A 14,181-nucleotide genomic window follows, 5' to 3' on the forward strand; every position below is an offset into this window, starting at 1 on the left:
TCATCTCGCCCAGTGAGGTACAAGTGAGTGAATTCTGGGCGTTGGTAATCGGAGTGAATATGTATCTCCCTTCCTCCTGCATGTGTATCCAACACAGAAAGATCCAGTTTCGGAGTCACCACCCATATTTTGTTTCCGTTTGCTCAGTTCCGGCATATACATTACCACAGGAGGCTAGTGATGGATGATATGAACGGAGCAGTCTTTCATTGAGTGGAGTAACTTCTTGTTCTAAGCGGGCGCGCGCTGAAGCAATGTCCTTCTGACCCCACTCGAGTGAGTCAGTCCCTACAAGCAAGTCCGCAAGTTGATTTCAGACAAGTCTTCTGGAAACATTACTCACGAGAGACAAGAACTAACTCCATGACCCCCAGCAGGGATCCAACTGGAGGCTGTTCGCGATGGTCGATACACTCAGGCAGAATCGGAGAGTAGGGAAACATGGCCATTTCTGCACCCGATATTTTCTGTCTCTTTCGTTATCGACGGCTGTCAGAGGCGTTTCTAGTGAAGCGTTTCATTCTGACAGGCTTCGACCACGGGGAAAGACTGTCACATGCAACGGCAACAACAGGCAGCAACGTGAAGAAAGTAGTTGACGCTTAATGAAGTAAACACCTGGTTCAAAACCCTCAGAGCCAGATTCGGTGTCTCAAGATGCGTGTCAGAAAGCCACCCTAAACGCGCTGTCAAATAGTGAAGTGTTGGAAGCTCTCTGAGTTTAGTTGGGTGTGATGAAATACACGCCAAAGGGGATGGCGAAGGACGAGGGTATTTCCAAGAGTTCCAAATCAAAGTTTGAACGAGTACACTTCACTGGAGATCCCAAGTGGCTTGAGGACACTGATGGGGTAGAAGAAGATGAGGGGTAGAGAAGAGCTGTGTGAAGTGAGTGTGAGGGGGAAAAGAAAGCAGAATGAGGTGAGGAGGGACCACAACAGAAGTACTCTAGCAACATTTTCCTTAAACAAGCGTATAGTGCTATACATCTCTATAGGTTAATAATGTATTCATTAAACTAAGTTAATTAGTAATATTTTATAGGGTTAATCCATTATTATCTGTTTATCAAGTTCTATTATCTACTCAGAACTATCTATTATTTATAGTTAATCCTCTAGATAATAGTTGACGCATAATTAATTAGAGATAACTATATTAAGAGTATTAATAACAGTTAGTCAGTATAGAGATTATGTCTGTGATTTCTTTTTTAATATAAACCTTTAAGCTAATCTAGGTAGCCTATTATAAACAATATTGGAATAGTAGTTATATAGATATATTTGTAAATCGACGCTGTTTGAAAAAAGAAAAAGAAAAGAAACTATCCATCTGCCCCATCCAGTGTAAGCGAGCATGGAAACATATATAGATCCAGTCTCTGTCAGCGTAAAAGACCTGTGTGGAGACAGACAGGCAGTTAGTTGGAAGGGGCTTGAGGTTGCTCGAGATGCTCCTGTATAGTATAGTTATAGTATGATATCTTATCCATAGTGCTCTCTGAAGAGTAAGAAAGACAGGAAGGGAGGGAGGAAAAGAGAGAAAACAAACCACACAATTGCAGCTATGTACAGTCTGTATGTATATACGTTCGTATTCTCCCAATATATTACTATTTCCAGACATTATATACACATATGTTAGGTATCATTCACACACTCATCATGCCTGTACAGTATAGTATTATTATTATTAGTATTATTCTTATTACTATTATATGCACCCCCTCGGAACTCGACAGACCGCTCTCGCCTCGTCCGGCACCGTCCGCCAGATCACCTCCAACACTTCCCGGCCCACCTGCTCGATCGAATCCATCGCCCAGATCACGTCCAGATGCTCGTACTCGTCGATGATCTTCGCGTGCACCACCCGCACGTGCGGCTCGCGCCCGTTTTGCAGCCGGCGCAGCAGACGCCGGCCGTCGACGAGATTGTCCTTTCCGGCAATCCACAGCGCGAAGGGGGGCACTTGTGGACCGTACCATGCGCTGGAGCCACGTTCCTCGCCGCTGTCGAGTCCGTTGGCGTATCGTCGGTCTTCCTCCTCTTCTTGTTGTCCTTGTTCCCGCGTCGACAGGATGCATTTCCGTCGCGCGAAGCCGTCACGCCCCAGCCACCAGCGCATGCTCTCCGCGCTGACATAGACCGGCGCAAACTGGAACATGCGGTCGCGCAGGGCCCGGTCCCATCGCGCATCCGTCCAGTCGAACAGATACGAAAACACCCGGTACCCGAGCGCGCCGTACACCCGCGGCGGGAGAAGCCTGTGCATCGTCATCATGAACGGAATAAAGGCATGGATCCCAAAGCACAGTCGGAACGCACGCGCGGAGAGCATGCTCATGAACCGAAAGTACATCTTCTTGATCAGCGGCCCCGCATAGGCAGCTGGGGCCAGCGCGCAAAACACCGAGATGCGCTCCCCCAGCTCTGGTCGTTGATCCTTTGCCAGCGCGACGAGCGTCTCCGCCGTGCCCTGGCTGTGGCAGACCAGCGCCAGCTTCTCGAACCCCGTCTCGTACAGAACTCGAGACATGAGCGCGGGCAGGTCATACACGCCCATGTGACGGATATTCCAGGCCCACATGCGCGGATCCGAGTATGACAACGTCGCGTGCTCGGGGTCGAACCCGCAGCGGTTGTTCCCCAGCCAGACATCATATCCAGCCTTGCACAGATAAAACGCAAGACTATCGTCATCATTAACACAGTATGCGCCAGCGCTTTGGAGCAGTCCATGAATCAGCAGGACCGGGTACCGACGGTTGCAGGACGGGAGGGACTTCTCCTTCTTGTCGTAAAACACATTGGGTTCACGAAAACCTCTCTGCTCAGCCGGCAGAGGCGTATACTCCTGGGGATTGTAGACATGCCACAGCGTCAGGATGAACCCATCTTCCGTTTGAACTTTGAATGTCTCCACGTCGAGACCAACCCTCCTCGCATAATAACCAACATCACACACGATCGGATCCTTGCCCCCCTCCAAGGGTGGGAATTCATCAGCGGCTTCGTCCTCGCAATCTTCATCCACTCCAGCTTCCAAGGCCTTTGTGATCCTCTGTTGTCGGCGCGTCCACCTGCTTGCGGCCTTCTGCCTGGCAATTTCCCTTTCCATCTCTTCTTTATAGAACGGTCGTCGGGTCGCTGGATCCCGCCACCGTAATCTCATACCGAGGTTTCTCAATCCAATGGGAATGCCACTCAGGCAAGAGCTCATGACAACGGCACCCAGGAAGGATAGCGACAGACAAAAGGAGATCGCACGGTAAGCCTGATATTGGATGTTGCGGAGCAGCGTCGGAGGACCGTACGTCGGAAGAGGAGGGAAAAGGGGGTGGGTATGCGTATCGAATCGATTCTCGAAAGGACATGTGGGCTGTATCTTGCGCTGCTTTTCGGTCGTCACCTCGATGGGCGACTTCGGCGTGTCATTGTCAGGCACGACTTCCTGCTTCGCCTCCGCGACCCGTACGGAAGGAAGTCGGTCCCTATCAGAAGTCTGGACGACGGCATCTCTAGGGGTTATGAAGCCGGCTGCCACGGCGTTCTCTTCGTCCTCTTGGCTCGTGCGACGGCGCAACGACAACTCCTGTGCCTGTTGGGAAAATTGGAGGGCTGCAAAGGGGCGATTCCGGACGCAGGTCGAAGTCGAGCCGGAAGCCGTGGATGACATGTTGTGTGCAGGGAACTGTTAAGGGGAGCGCTGGATTTCACGTGGTCATTGTATTATCATGGCGTTAGTATTAGTATTTTTATGGCCACATTGAGATACAGCACAGCAGAAAGAAAGTTTCTCCAAGTACTCCAGACAAACCAGAGACGAGGAATTTATTCCAAAGAAAGAAAAGCGAAAAGAAAAGCAAATTGGGCCGAGAATGCCTGATGAAGATATCTGCACGTTCAGGGAGGCGGTCCAAGCTCGACGAGTTTCGGCCAGTCTTATCGACTGGTCACGTGAGCAGCCACTGACGAAACAGCTGACTTGAGGGAGACCAATGATAAACCTGATAAATAATCATAAATAATCATAAATAATAGATTGGATTAAGATCGACTCCATTAAAATATTAAGAAACGAAAATTCATCCTGTCATTCTCTTCTGACCTTCACGTGCATCTTTCAATCTTTCCTCCACGTGCGGAGCCGATAAGCGGGGAATGGTGGCGCTAGTCGGTGACATTTACTAGCAGATCGATGATTGGACAGGCTGAAGCAACCAGGTACCAAGGCACCTATTGTAAAGTTGGGTACGGAAAAGATCAACAACATAGATTCCTGAGAAGAGAGATTGGTCTTATTCAAATGTTAGATGAAAAAAAAAGGGTACTTCGGTTTAAAAGTCACGAATACAGACTTCGAAAGTATTTTCATTAATGAGTTCCATTGGCTTCGCCGTTGACCCCATCGACAGCTGCATAAGAAGTCAGAATTAAATTCGAGGCAGACATCGATCTACGGAGCAAACTGACGACATACCTGTCAACTTCTCCGTACCCCTGGCCAACCTCGGCGCCATCGTCAGCTTCCCCAAAACTGCAAACGAGGAGGCACCGCTGGCCGCCGGAATATTGTTGGCGAGCCCCCTCTTGGCCGCAAAACCGAGAGTCGCGAATTTGATCGCCTCCTTGTACGCGGCTGGCATCCCGAATTCATCGCTGACGCACGTCTTCAGTCCGTGAGCTGCAAGCCGCTCGGTGAGGAACCGCATCAAGGTCGTGTTACTCGTGCCTCCGCCACTGGCGACAACTTTGGTGATGCTCGTTTTCGGCAGGATGAAGTCGACCAAGGCCCGCTCGATCGAGGTGGCAGTGAACATGGCTAGTGTCGCTAGGAGGTCTTCGGTAGAAGCGGTGGCGTACCGCTTGAGGATGTCATCGGCGTAGCGGGAGCCAAAGTCCAGTCGCCAGGCTGAGCGCGGGGGCTTGCGCTGGAAGAATTCATGAGCTTGCAGTTCAGCCAATAGAGGTGCGATGATCTGTCCCCGGGCCGCCATCTCGCCATCCTTGTCGTAGGACCTTCCGGTGCGTGCTTTGATGACGTGGTCCAGCATCACGTTGCCGGGACCGGTGTCGAAGGCCATCATCTTGCTGCGATCGGCGTCGGCGAGCTGCAGATTGGCGATGCCGCCGATGTTGAGCGTCACAGTCGGACCGTCATGACGAAAAGCGACAAAGTCCAGATACTGCATGAGAGGCGCACCCGAACCACCGAGCGCGTGGTCGACGGGTCGGAACTGAGTGGCGGTGGTGATATTGGTCAAGGCCGCCACCACACCCGACTCGACAATAAAGAATCCGCAGGGGAAGCCTCCTTTCGTCCAGAGGTCCACCAGACTCTGACTGCCGCTGGATTTGTAGTCTGCAATCTTTTGTCGGTCTGGTGGTTCTTGGTAGACAGTTTGGCCGTCGTACCCCAGCACTTCGACATCCTCCGGCTTCACTCCTGCCTTTGCGAGCAGCGCGTTGGTTGCCTCCGCATACACGGCTCCGGCGGCGTAGTTGACCCGCGTCATGTCGAAGAGGGAGATCTGGTTCTCAAAGGCTCGGATAATCAGCGGGCGGAGCTCATTCGGCCAGTCGACCGTCAAAGCGTCGACGAATTTGGGTCGTGACGGATGGCCATCTTTGTCAATGTCGATGGTGCACAGGACGGCATCGACTCCATCAAAGGAGGAGCCGCTGTTGAGGCCGACGATGTAGGGCATTTTGCGAAGTCAGCAGCGAAGGGAAAGGAAGCTGCAGTCAAGAGGCCAAGAGACCGGGCAATGAGCTGACTTATATCAGAGAAATCGCCATTGAAAGCGTCCACACTCATCACCGGAGTGCTTGTCTTGTTGGCATTGGCGGAGCCATCCACGACTGAGAGCGACCCTCATGTTTGTCTTAACGCTCGCCAGTACTCCAGCTCGCCAAAGCGTGCTTCAGATAATGCACACTGACCATAGTCCATGTCTCCACTCCACTGCTGGCGGATAAATGATCAAACATTCTCGTTGTTGTTATTGGCGTGACTGACTGCATGCTATCGGGGAATGCTCCGACGGAGCCTTCCGATCGACACTGCAAACTCCCCCGTCTACTGAAACGCGGGACCAATCAGGGAACAGTATCCATTGATCTATAGATGTCGAAGCTTCAAACAAGCCGTAGAAGAGGGTTTCTGGTGGGTCGAAAGAATCCCTGGTCCAATCTGCCGCAGCCTGCATGGCATGGCGGATTTACCCCAGAATTCCTACCCCAGACAGGCGAAGAAACGTGAGACGCACGCCTGCTGGTAGGGCACGTATAAAGATCGATGACCTGATCAACGGGTACTCCTCTTTCCCATACCATGTTGCCAGTCATCTATCTTCCGGTGATATGACTTGAGCGTATATATCGTTTTTATTTTTATTTTCTCCTGTCGACTTCATCATGTTCAAGACTAACGTCAAGGCCTATCGATGGGCCATCTTCTGCTGCGCCGTCTCCTCTCTAGGGGCCCTCTGTTACGGATATGACCAGACTTATTATACTGGTATCCTGGGCATGCAAACCTTCAAGAACGACTATGGCCATGTCGATCCAGCCACGGGAAAGAAGGTCCTCGCCACGGACTTTACCGCCCTCACAACATCAATCATCTACGTGGGCGAATTACTTGGCGCGCTCCTGGCAGCTCCGATCAACGACAGATGGGGTCGAAAGGCCGTCTTTCTGTTTGCCTCTGTCTCCATCATCGCCGGAGGCGTGGCTCAAGTGGCTGACACGGGCATTGAAGGCGTCATCATCCTGGGCAGAATCCTGATTGGAAACGGAATCGGGAACTTCACCGTCATCTGCCTGCTGTACATTGGCGAGATCGCACCGCAACAGGTGCGCGGTCCAGCCTTGATGATGTTCCAGTTCATGCAGTCGTGCTCGCAGTTGGTGGCCTCCGGCATCGATCAGGGCACCAACAGCATCGTCGACTCCTCCGCATCGTACCGGATTCCCATGGGATTGTTGGTCCTCCTCCCGACGTTGATGCTGCTGGGACTGCTGGTGATCCCAGAGAGCCCGACCTGGTACATGAACAAGGGCCGTCGCGCTGACGCGGGGAGAGCCCTTCGCAGCATCCACAGAAGCAACCCGTCGTATGACCCGGCCACCGACCTCATCAGGTTGGATGAAGCAGTCCAACGGGAACGAGAGAGTCACAACGCAGGAGCGTCATCGTGGGCGGTATTATTGAAAGATCCCATCGAACGACGAAAACTGGTCTATTCCTGCGGCTCGATGTGTGCGCAACAGATCAACGGTATCGTCTTCTTCTATTCGTACGGAGTGATCTTTGCCCAGTCCATCGGGCTGTCCCAGGCCTTTACCATCTCCCTTATCACCAACGTCCTGCAGGTGTTTGCGGTTGGTGCATCTGTTCTTCTGGGGAACAAGGTCCGGCGCCGGACGAACCTTCTCGTGACGACCGGGATGATGTTTTGGGCGTACATCATCATCGGTGGAATCGCGACCAGACCGATCACCACCGGTCCTGCGATTGCGATCGTGATCATCAGCTACGTGGTGATTGTCGCGTTTAACTTTGGCCTCGGTCCGTTAGCCTACACGGTGGCCAGCGAAGTCGCCGTGGGCCCGAATCGGAACAAGATCATGTCCTGCTCAATCATCACCTTCTTTCTGACCACCTGGGTCATCTCTTTTACCGCGCCGTACCTATATTATACTGCCAATCTGGGTCCGATGCTGGGATTTGTCTATGCGGGTACCACCGTGATCTCTCTGTTGTACATCTGGTTCTGCGTGGGCGAAACCACGGGCCGATCCATTCTCGAGGTTTCCTTGTTCTTCGAAGAAAGGATTCCAGTGCGCCGGTGGCGAACCCATGTCTTTCCACAACTGAGTCACGATGGAGAAGATAAGAGAAGTTTGGATGGAAAGAACCATATGTGTGAGCAAGTAGAGGAGCCCTAGAACTAGAACGTAGGAAGCTGGTCTCGGATTTCGACTTTAGGAAGCCTTGTTGAAACGTCGTAGGCCTTTGAAGTAGCGGATTTCGCAAAGAGATGCACGTGGACCTCTCCCAGAGGAAACAGTTCATACAAACTCGAAGGGAGACCGTAGAATGATTGCCATTGGAGTTGATTTTATTCAGTCCCTGTCAAGGGCGTCGAGTTTTGGAAATTGTGTCTGATATTCGTCAACATTTCCAGCGTCCGCAGGTAGCCTGGAGAAGTTGCAGTAACCCCTGACAGAATATCCTCCGCCATATCCAAGAGTTCGCCGATCTCGGTGACATCCCGAAATGGTGGCGAAAAGGAAGAGGCCGTCTGAACCGACAGGAGGACGGCATAAGAACCGACCAGGAGCTGGACGTCGCACCAATTGGGACCTGCCCGTGGAATAGGCATCTGATGGCGATGCTGAGCCAAGGTGAGGATAATCAGCTTAGCGCTTTCGATGCAGTCACGACATGAGGCCAAAACCCATGGATCTAGATGCCGCTCCGCGATCGCACTTACTCCCCCAGGAGGGGTTGTCGCCAGATGTTCAAGATCTTGGTAGAGGACGAAGTAGAGTACTGGCCGGTTGAGGATGAAGGTACAGGCATGATATCTCAAAGACAACTCTTTCTGTGGGTGATTAATATTTAATCAGTTGAGAGACTCGGTAGGCGTCCAGTGAGCATCACCAGAATTATTGTCTTACCATACGTGTCGGGATAGCTGGCCTGAGGAGTCTAAAACTTCTCGCGTCCCGAACAAACTGAAGATCAAGCGGCAGAGATCGATACCATGACTCGATCTCGAGAGAAATTTCCGTAATCATGGAGCCAACGTCTTTTGGCTGGCAATAAGCTTGATCGGTGGTGAACATGCGGCCTAAGATTCGATTCAGATAAGATCGGAGCCACAGGTTCGCAGAAAAATAGTAGTAATCTGGCGACGGGGCTGAAACGACAGCTATGTGTCCGTCATGCACCAGGCTTGATGACTGGGCATCACTCTTGGTAGGTAATATGCGTGGCACTCTGGTCGATGGTGCACCGTCTATCTCACTGAGGATATCACTGCGAATTGTCACTACCGTCGCGACCAAGTGAGAAGAAGCAGATCGATAGATGATGCACGAAATACGCATGTAGTTACCTTTGCAGCAAGTAAAACACTTGACTAAACAGTAGGACTGGAGCTTCAAAGGAACTAGAGACCTCGTCAGGACCGGGTTGCAAGAGAGGGCAAGTGCAGACCTTACAGGCGATCAGTACGCCTTGATAGCCGGTCGATAGCAGGATCAATGCTCTGGATCATGCCAAGAGCATGAAATGGTTTCGCGAAGAGATAGAGGAAGATGTGAGCAACCATTAGCATCAACCGCACAGCTACCTCGTCTGGCTCCAAGTGTACTGTCCAAAGACGTTGCAAAGCCAACGTGAAGCAGATCTCCGACGGGGCACAGCCCGTGGAATCCGCTTGCTCTGGCAAGGATCTGAATGCGATCGTATAGATCAGAAGCTCCTCCAATGGAAGATCACACAACCGCAGGACTTGATCTCCATTCTGCAAGCGGTTTGACAGCAGTTCATCCTGTCTTGAAATCCGGTCCGGAAAGAAGGCGCAACTCCTCAGCAGCATGACGAAGGTGATTGGTAAATCTGAGAGGGTCTCATCCCAGGTCCGTAAGCATTGACTGGCGAGGGACAGCGGCAGTTCGGCCTGGACCACATCAGCTGGCAGAATGTCCATGAAGCGAGTATCTTGGTTGTCCGCATCTTTCAAATAGCGAAGCACGTCCACATCTGGGATCGTCAATTTAACTCGCAGGCGGGACCAATACTGAAGGATCTTGTGGCCGGCGCCATGATGAAATTCCGGAATCCTGAAGAGTGTGTCAGATCGGTGATTCTGTTCCTCTCGAACATAACCATTTCTGGTCCTTTCTGCCTCGATAGCAAGCAGGCGCTCCTCTAGGAGCTCCAGACGGCCCTCTGTCGTTGCCAAACGAGAAAGAACAGAGGCGTCACTAGAATGTTGTCAGCCTCGCTCATCAGTCTAAGCGACAATTTGGAATCTTAGCAGGATACCCACGTTTCAAGACTGGTAGGTGTCGACCTGTAATGGCAGATGGCTCCTGCCTCGATGCAGTGAGTACATGACGGGCGCTTGCCGTCGCAGCGGGATTTGCGCCGACGACACGTATCGCAAGCCAGCTGGGTCTTTAACCTGGCCGAGCGATACGGTTGCGGACTTTGGTCTTCCGGCATGGATAACACATATAGACATGTCGGGGCTCATCGCGTAGCCGACGCGTTTATATCTCGCTTGTTCACAGGATACAGGATATGAACGATTGGAGAAGGAGCGACCCAGTCTCCATCCATTGGAGCGAAACTCAAGATCCTAATCCTGTTCGGGACTAGCCTGATAAAGGGCCGGGGGCAGAATCTGGAGCCCCGGATATCAGTTGATAACTACTAACTTCCGGCAACACCTGCATACTTCATGATTTATTTCACAACAAAATTATATGAGAAAGCCATTATTAATATATTCTTCAACATATTACTGTTCTACTAAATTCCTTCATATATAAATATTTTTTTATTTTTAAATTTGGCCATTATAAATACTAATTATTTTAAGAACAAAGATAAACTAAATTTCATATCAAAAATTTTGTTCCTTATAAACAGGAAACAAATTGTGAGTTCAATTCTCTTTTTAATAAATGTTCTCTTTTATATTATAGTAAGAGAATATTGTGGTCCATTTTCCCCCTATATATATAAATATTAAATGGTTTATTTCTAGTGACTCAACAGGAGTTAGGGCAATGCATTCATTCTTGACTTTGGTGTATAACCTGCTGACAGGGGATTACAGCAGTTATTATCGTAAATAAAAAAAACGGTTAACATCACACAGCACCTCGGGAACATTCCTGAGTAAATACGTATCCGCCATATGCACCTGGCACTCCAAAAAAAATTATTTAATTGATTATTAAACTTGCCCACATACCTGTCACTCTCACATCTCCACTACTTATTACGCCTCCACGAGTAACGAGGAACTCCAATTCCGTCCGTTGTCCTTTCCCTAACGACAGAGTACTATACTCCGTACATACGTACAGATGACTCTACTCTGTACAGTCCTTCCCCGCATTTTACATTTTTCCGCCTCAGCTCGGATAACCTTAGGGTTAACCCGAGTCAACTCGGCTTTCCCCATATCCCCTCCCTCCCCTCTTCTCTCCTGTCCTCTCCCCCACTGCAAGTCTTGGCTGATGCTAATTATAAACTTGGCTAACCTAATTCCATCTGGTAGCAGCACTCATCCTGGTATATTAAATTAAATGCCACAAGGGAGGGAGACATGCAGGGAGGAGGGATGACAAACGCGGGCGGGAGAAAGAATTGCCGGTAACGAAGAAACGAAGAGGGAACGAACGAATATGTACTTCACTGTACATGTAAGTACATGTACCTGGGACGGTGCATGATTTAGGTGTAGTCAGTCGCATTAGACTGACTGACGTGTTCCATGACGGGTTTGTTCGTTCGTCTCGTGCTATGTCCGGAAGGTGAGTATGTCGGTACCGAATCTTCCTTTTGATATTAATAACAGAATAATCGAAAGAAACTTCAAACTGATTAATATCCGTCAGTGACATCATTTATCCAATTCCCTATTAATTAATAATTAATTACCCCGCATTTACAGTTAGAAGGAATATTTTTAGATTGTCTCTCTCTTTCTTTCTTTCCTTGTATTTAATAGGTAATTTGTTCTGCTTCCACAGACACCTAGCAATAATACAGCAATAACATAGGTGCTTACCTGGCTGCCTGAGATATTGGCACCTACCTGCCTATCCACTTCAGTGTTGTCGCGCTAGAGCCATTCCCCCACCTGAGTGGAGCTTTCATTGGCTATGATGAAAACGATAATGATGACGATGAACAATGACGACGACAGAAAGGAAAGACAAATTACGCCAGCATGGGTACATGGATGTGTGTGTGGAGCTGGTACTGTACATACGCAGGACGTCGGATTATCGGCTGAATGACAGGTCAAATGCAGGAAATTAGGTGTGGCCAAGCTTTTGACAGCCCCGCCTAGATGTACCCGTGAGATCGGCCCCTCTTCTGCTCACCGCCGATTAACCTTAGGCCAACGGCTTGTCGTACTTAATCTTTACTCCGTAGTCTGTACAGTTATACTCCGAGACGGAATACTGAACATACATGTCCGTGGCCTGGGTTCGACTGATTCATCGTTCTGGGTACATACATATCACGTTGAACAGACTACATGTCCTGTTCTTCAATCGATCGGAAATAAGTCAGGTGAGGAATGGACGTGATTATACGATAATTAGTCAATTAATTGATTACGGACGGAATATTACCGCCACTGAACTAATCATGCAGTAATATGGAGTACGTACCTCCTAGTACCTCCTACCTGCTTAGGTAGGTGCTTAGCATGAATAAGTAAGGGAAGTCCCGCCGGGTGCTACAGTATTAATAGCATTGGCAGAATATGCTCAAGAGTCAAAAGTACGGAGTAAAACATTCGGCAGTCGACCACGTGATCTACATGCTGGACAAATATCTGCATAATAGAGTGAAAAATGGAATATTATTATTACCTTTGTCAAACCTCTTTGGTATGTGATGTCTATTATATCATATCTTCTGTACGGAAATCCGTTATGGACGAATGAACTTGCTTTTATCTATCCCTCTTTCTTCCTTCTTTCCCTTTTTCTGATATGCATTGCATGGTAAAGTGGGGATCTGCATACAAGTCTACATCAGCTAGGTACGCCCGGATACTCTGTACTCCGTACATGTAGATACATTACATGTACAAGCATCCTGTCTTGTGACCTCATCCTTACTTTAGCGGTCAAAAAAAAAAAGGGTCACTATTCTTCCCTCCCTCCCCTTCGTCCCGGCCGCTCTGCCTCTTTGAACAGGGGGGTTTATTATCAGGTATCAGTCCCTGTTTAAACGTCATGCCACCTACCTATTCAGAATTGGCTTGCTTTTCGAAGCAAGACAGGACACTCTTTACTCCTCATGCGGGGAGAAGAAATTCATCAATAGGCAGGCAGGGTAAGGAACACCTTAGGTGTCCCCTCTCTTCTGATGAGGGGAAACTGTCCGTCCGACTGTTTCCCGCGGAATAGCTCTGAGAATTAAATTAATTGAAAAAAAAAAGGTCATGCGAGATCCAGTCAGTAACGTAGGTCAGGTGGGTAGGTAGATGGCTGAAATGAAACGCGGAAGTGGAAAAGAATCCATCTTTACCCTAAGTTAGTTAGGTGTATCACTCGTCACTGTTCGTAGTTAGTTACAACTTACTCCCTGCTCTAGGCTCCATTTTTTCCGTCATGCACTGAAAAGCTTAGCTCTGAATCTGGCTTAACCGTTTGTGATGTCAATGTCCCACATTCTGCAATACCTGCCTAGGTTAAGTAGGGAGGGAGGGATATCGTTTCGGCCGAAAATTATACCGGAAGGGAACTGCGTCGAGATCCCTGCCTGTGCAGTAACGATGTTCATAATGCGTAGTACTATGGGCTAAAAATAGATTGAGGTAATTAGATAGATAGATATCTAAATGTGGGGAATTGTCTCGCCCACGGATAGGCCGTGGTGGTAGTAGTGAGTAGCAGCAGTAGTACTCCGGAGTACTATTATCATTGTCAGTTATCGTCACCCTGGTCTCTTCTTTTTACCTACCTCCTCCACTTTTGATTCCGGATTTTCATCCGAGAGGAGAAAAGATCTCTGTGTGTCTGGCTTTTCTCTGGCTACTCACTTGAGAAAACGCCCGTGGTAAGTACTTGTATATAAATATCCGAGGATGAGTCACGCATGGAGATAGTCACTTGTCTAGTTACATACGTACTGTACATACCTACCCAGTTAGGGACTGGCTCAATTCCAAAAGAGAATCTCCACCCAGGTCACGGGCATGTCACTAGACAAATTGCCGACAGGACTGTTTAACGCCTCAGGCAGGTTGCCAGTGGATTAGTATTCAGATTTCTGCTCGGACCTGGCAGCAGACATGGATCTATACCCACATTAGCGTCATCGATCCGCATGGATGGGGTGGAGTCGAGTGCCTGAAGATATCGTGATGAGAATACTCCTCCTTGCATGTGGTGAGGGGTA

The 14,181-nt window shown here is 49.4% G+C and overlaps 5 protein-coding genes across 5 annotated transcripts; 1 reads left to right on the forward strand and 4 right to left on the reverse strand.

Annotated features, from left to right (window-relative positions):
• Nucleotides 1–115: 115 nt before the first annotated feature.
• Nucleotides 116–449, reverse strand: VTN77DRAFT_488 (uncharacterized protein; the record flags this gene model as incomplete). Its single annotated transcript, XM_069420987.1, has 2 exons — nt 116–288; nt 344–449. The coding sequence occupies 2 exons, from the start codon at nt 447–449 to the stop codon at nt 116–118; spliced, it is 279 nt and encodes a 92-aa protein (XP_069280549.1).
• A 1,267-nt stretch (nt 450–1,716) lies between these two features.
• Nucleotides 1,717–3,681, reverse strand: VTN77DRAFT_489 (uncharacterized protein; the record flags this gene model as incomplete). The annotated part of the gene is made up of 1 exon (XM_069420998.1): nt 1,717–3,681. One exon carries the CDS (start codon nt 3,679–3,681, stop codon nt 1,717–1,719), a length of 1,965 nt encoding a protein of 654 aa, XP_069280550.1.
• A 698-nt stretch (nt 3,682–4,379) lies between these two features.
• Nucleotides 4,380–5,713, reverse strand: VTN77DRAFT_490 (uncharacterized protein; the record flags this gene model as incomplete). Its single annotated transcript, XM_069421010.1, has 2 exons — nt 4,380–4,420; nt 4,486–5,713. 2 exons carry the CDS (start codon nt 5,711–5,713, stop codon nt 4,380–4,382), a joined length of 1,269 nt encoding a protein of 422 aa, XP_069280551.1.
• Nucleotides 5,714–6,422: 709 nt separating this feature from the next.
• VTN77DRAFT_491 (uncharacterized protein) lies at nt 6,423–7,958 on the forward strand (the record flags this gene model as incomplete). The annotated part of the gene is made up of 1 exon (XM_069421021.1): nt 6,423–7,958. The coding sequence occupies one exon, from the start codon at nt 6,423–6,425 to the stop codon at nt 7,956–7,958; it is 1,536 nt and encodes a 511-aa protein (XP_069280552.1).
• A 173-nt stretch (nt 7,959–8,131) lies between these two features.
• VTN77DRAFT_492 (uncharacterized protein) lies at nt 8,132–10,248 on the reverse strand (the record flags this gene model as incomplete). Its single annotated transcript, XM_069421032.1, has 5 exons — nt 8,132–8,617; nt 8,694–9,054; nt 9,134–9,187; nt 9,240–10,007; nt 10,073–10,248. 5 exons carry the CDS (start codon nt 10,246–10,248, stop codon nt 8,132–8,134), a joined length of 1,845 nt encoding a protein of 614 aa, XP_069280553.1.
• Nucleotides 10,249–14,181: the final 3,933 nt, after the last annotated feature.

This window comes from Rasamsonia byssochlamydoides (assembly GCF_041956645.1).
Source record: "Rasamsonia byssochlamydoides strain NRRL 3658 unplaced genomic scaffold VTN77scaffold_10, whole genome shotgun sequence".
NCBI classification, from domain to species: domain Eukaryota; kingdom Fungi; phylum Ascomycota; class Eurotiomycetes; order Eurotiales; family Trichocomaceae; genus Rasamsonia; species Rasamsonia byssochlamydoides.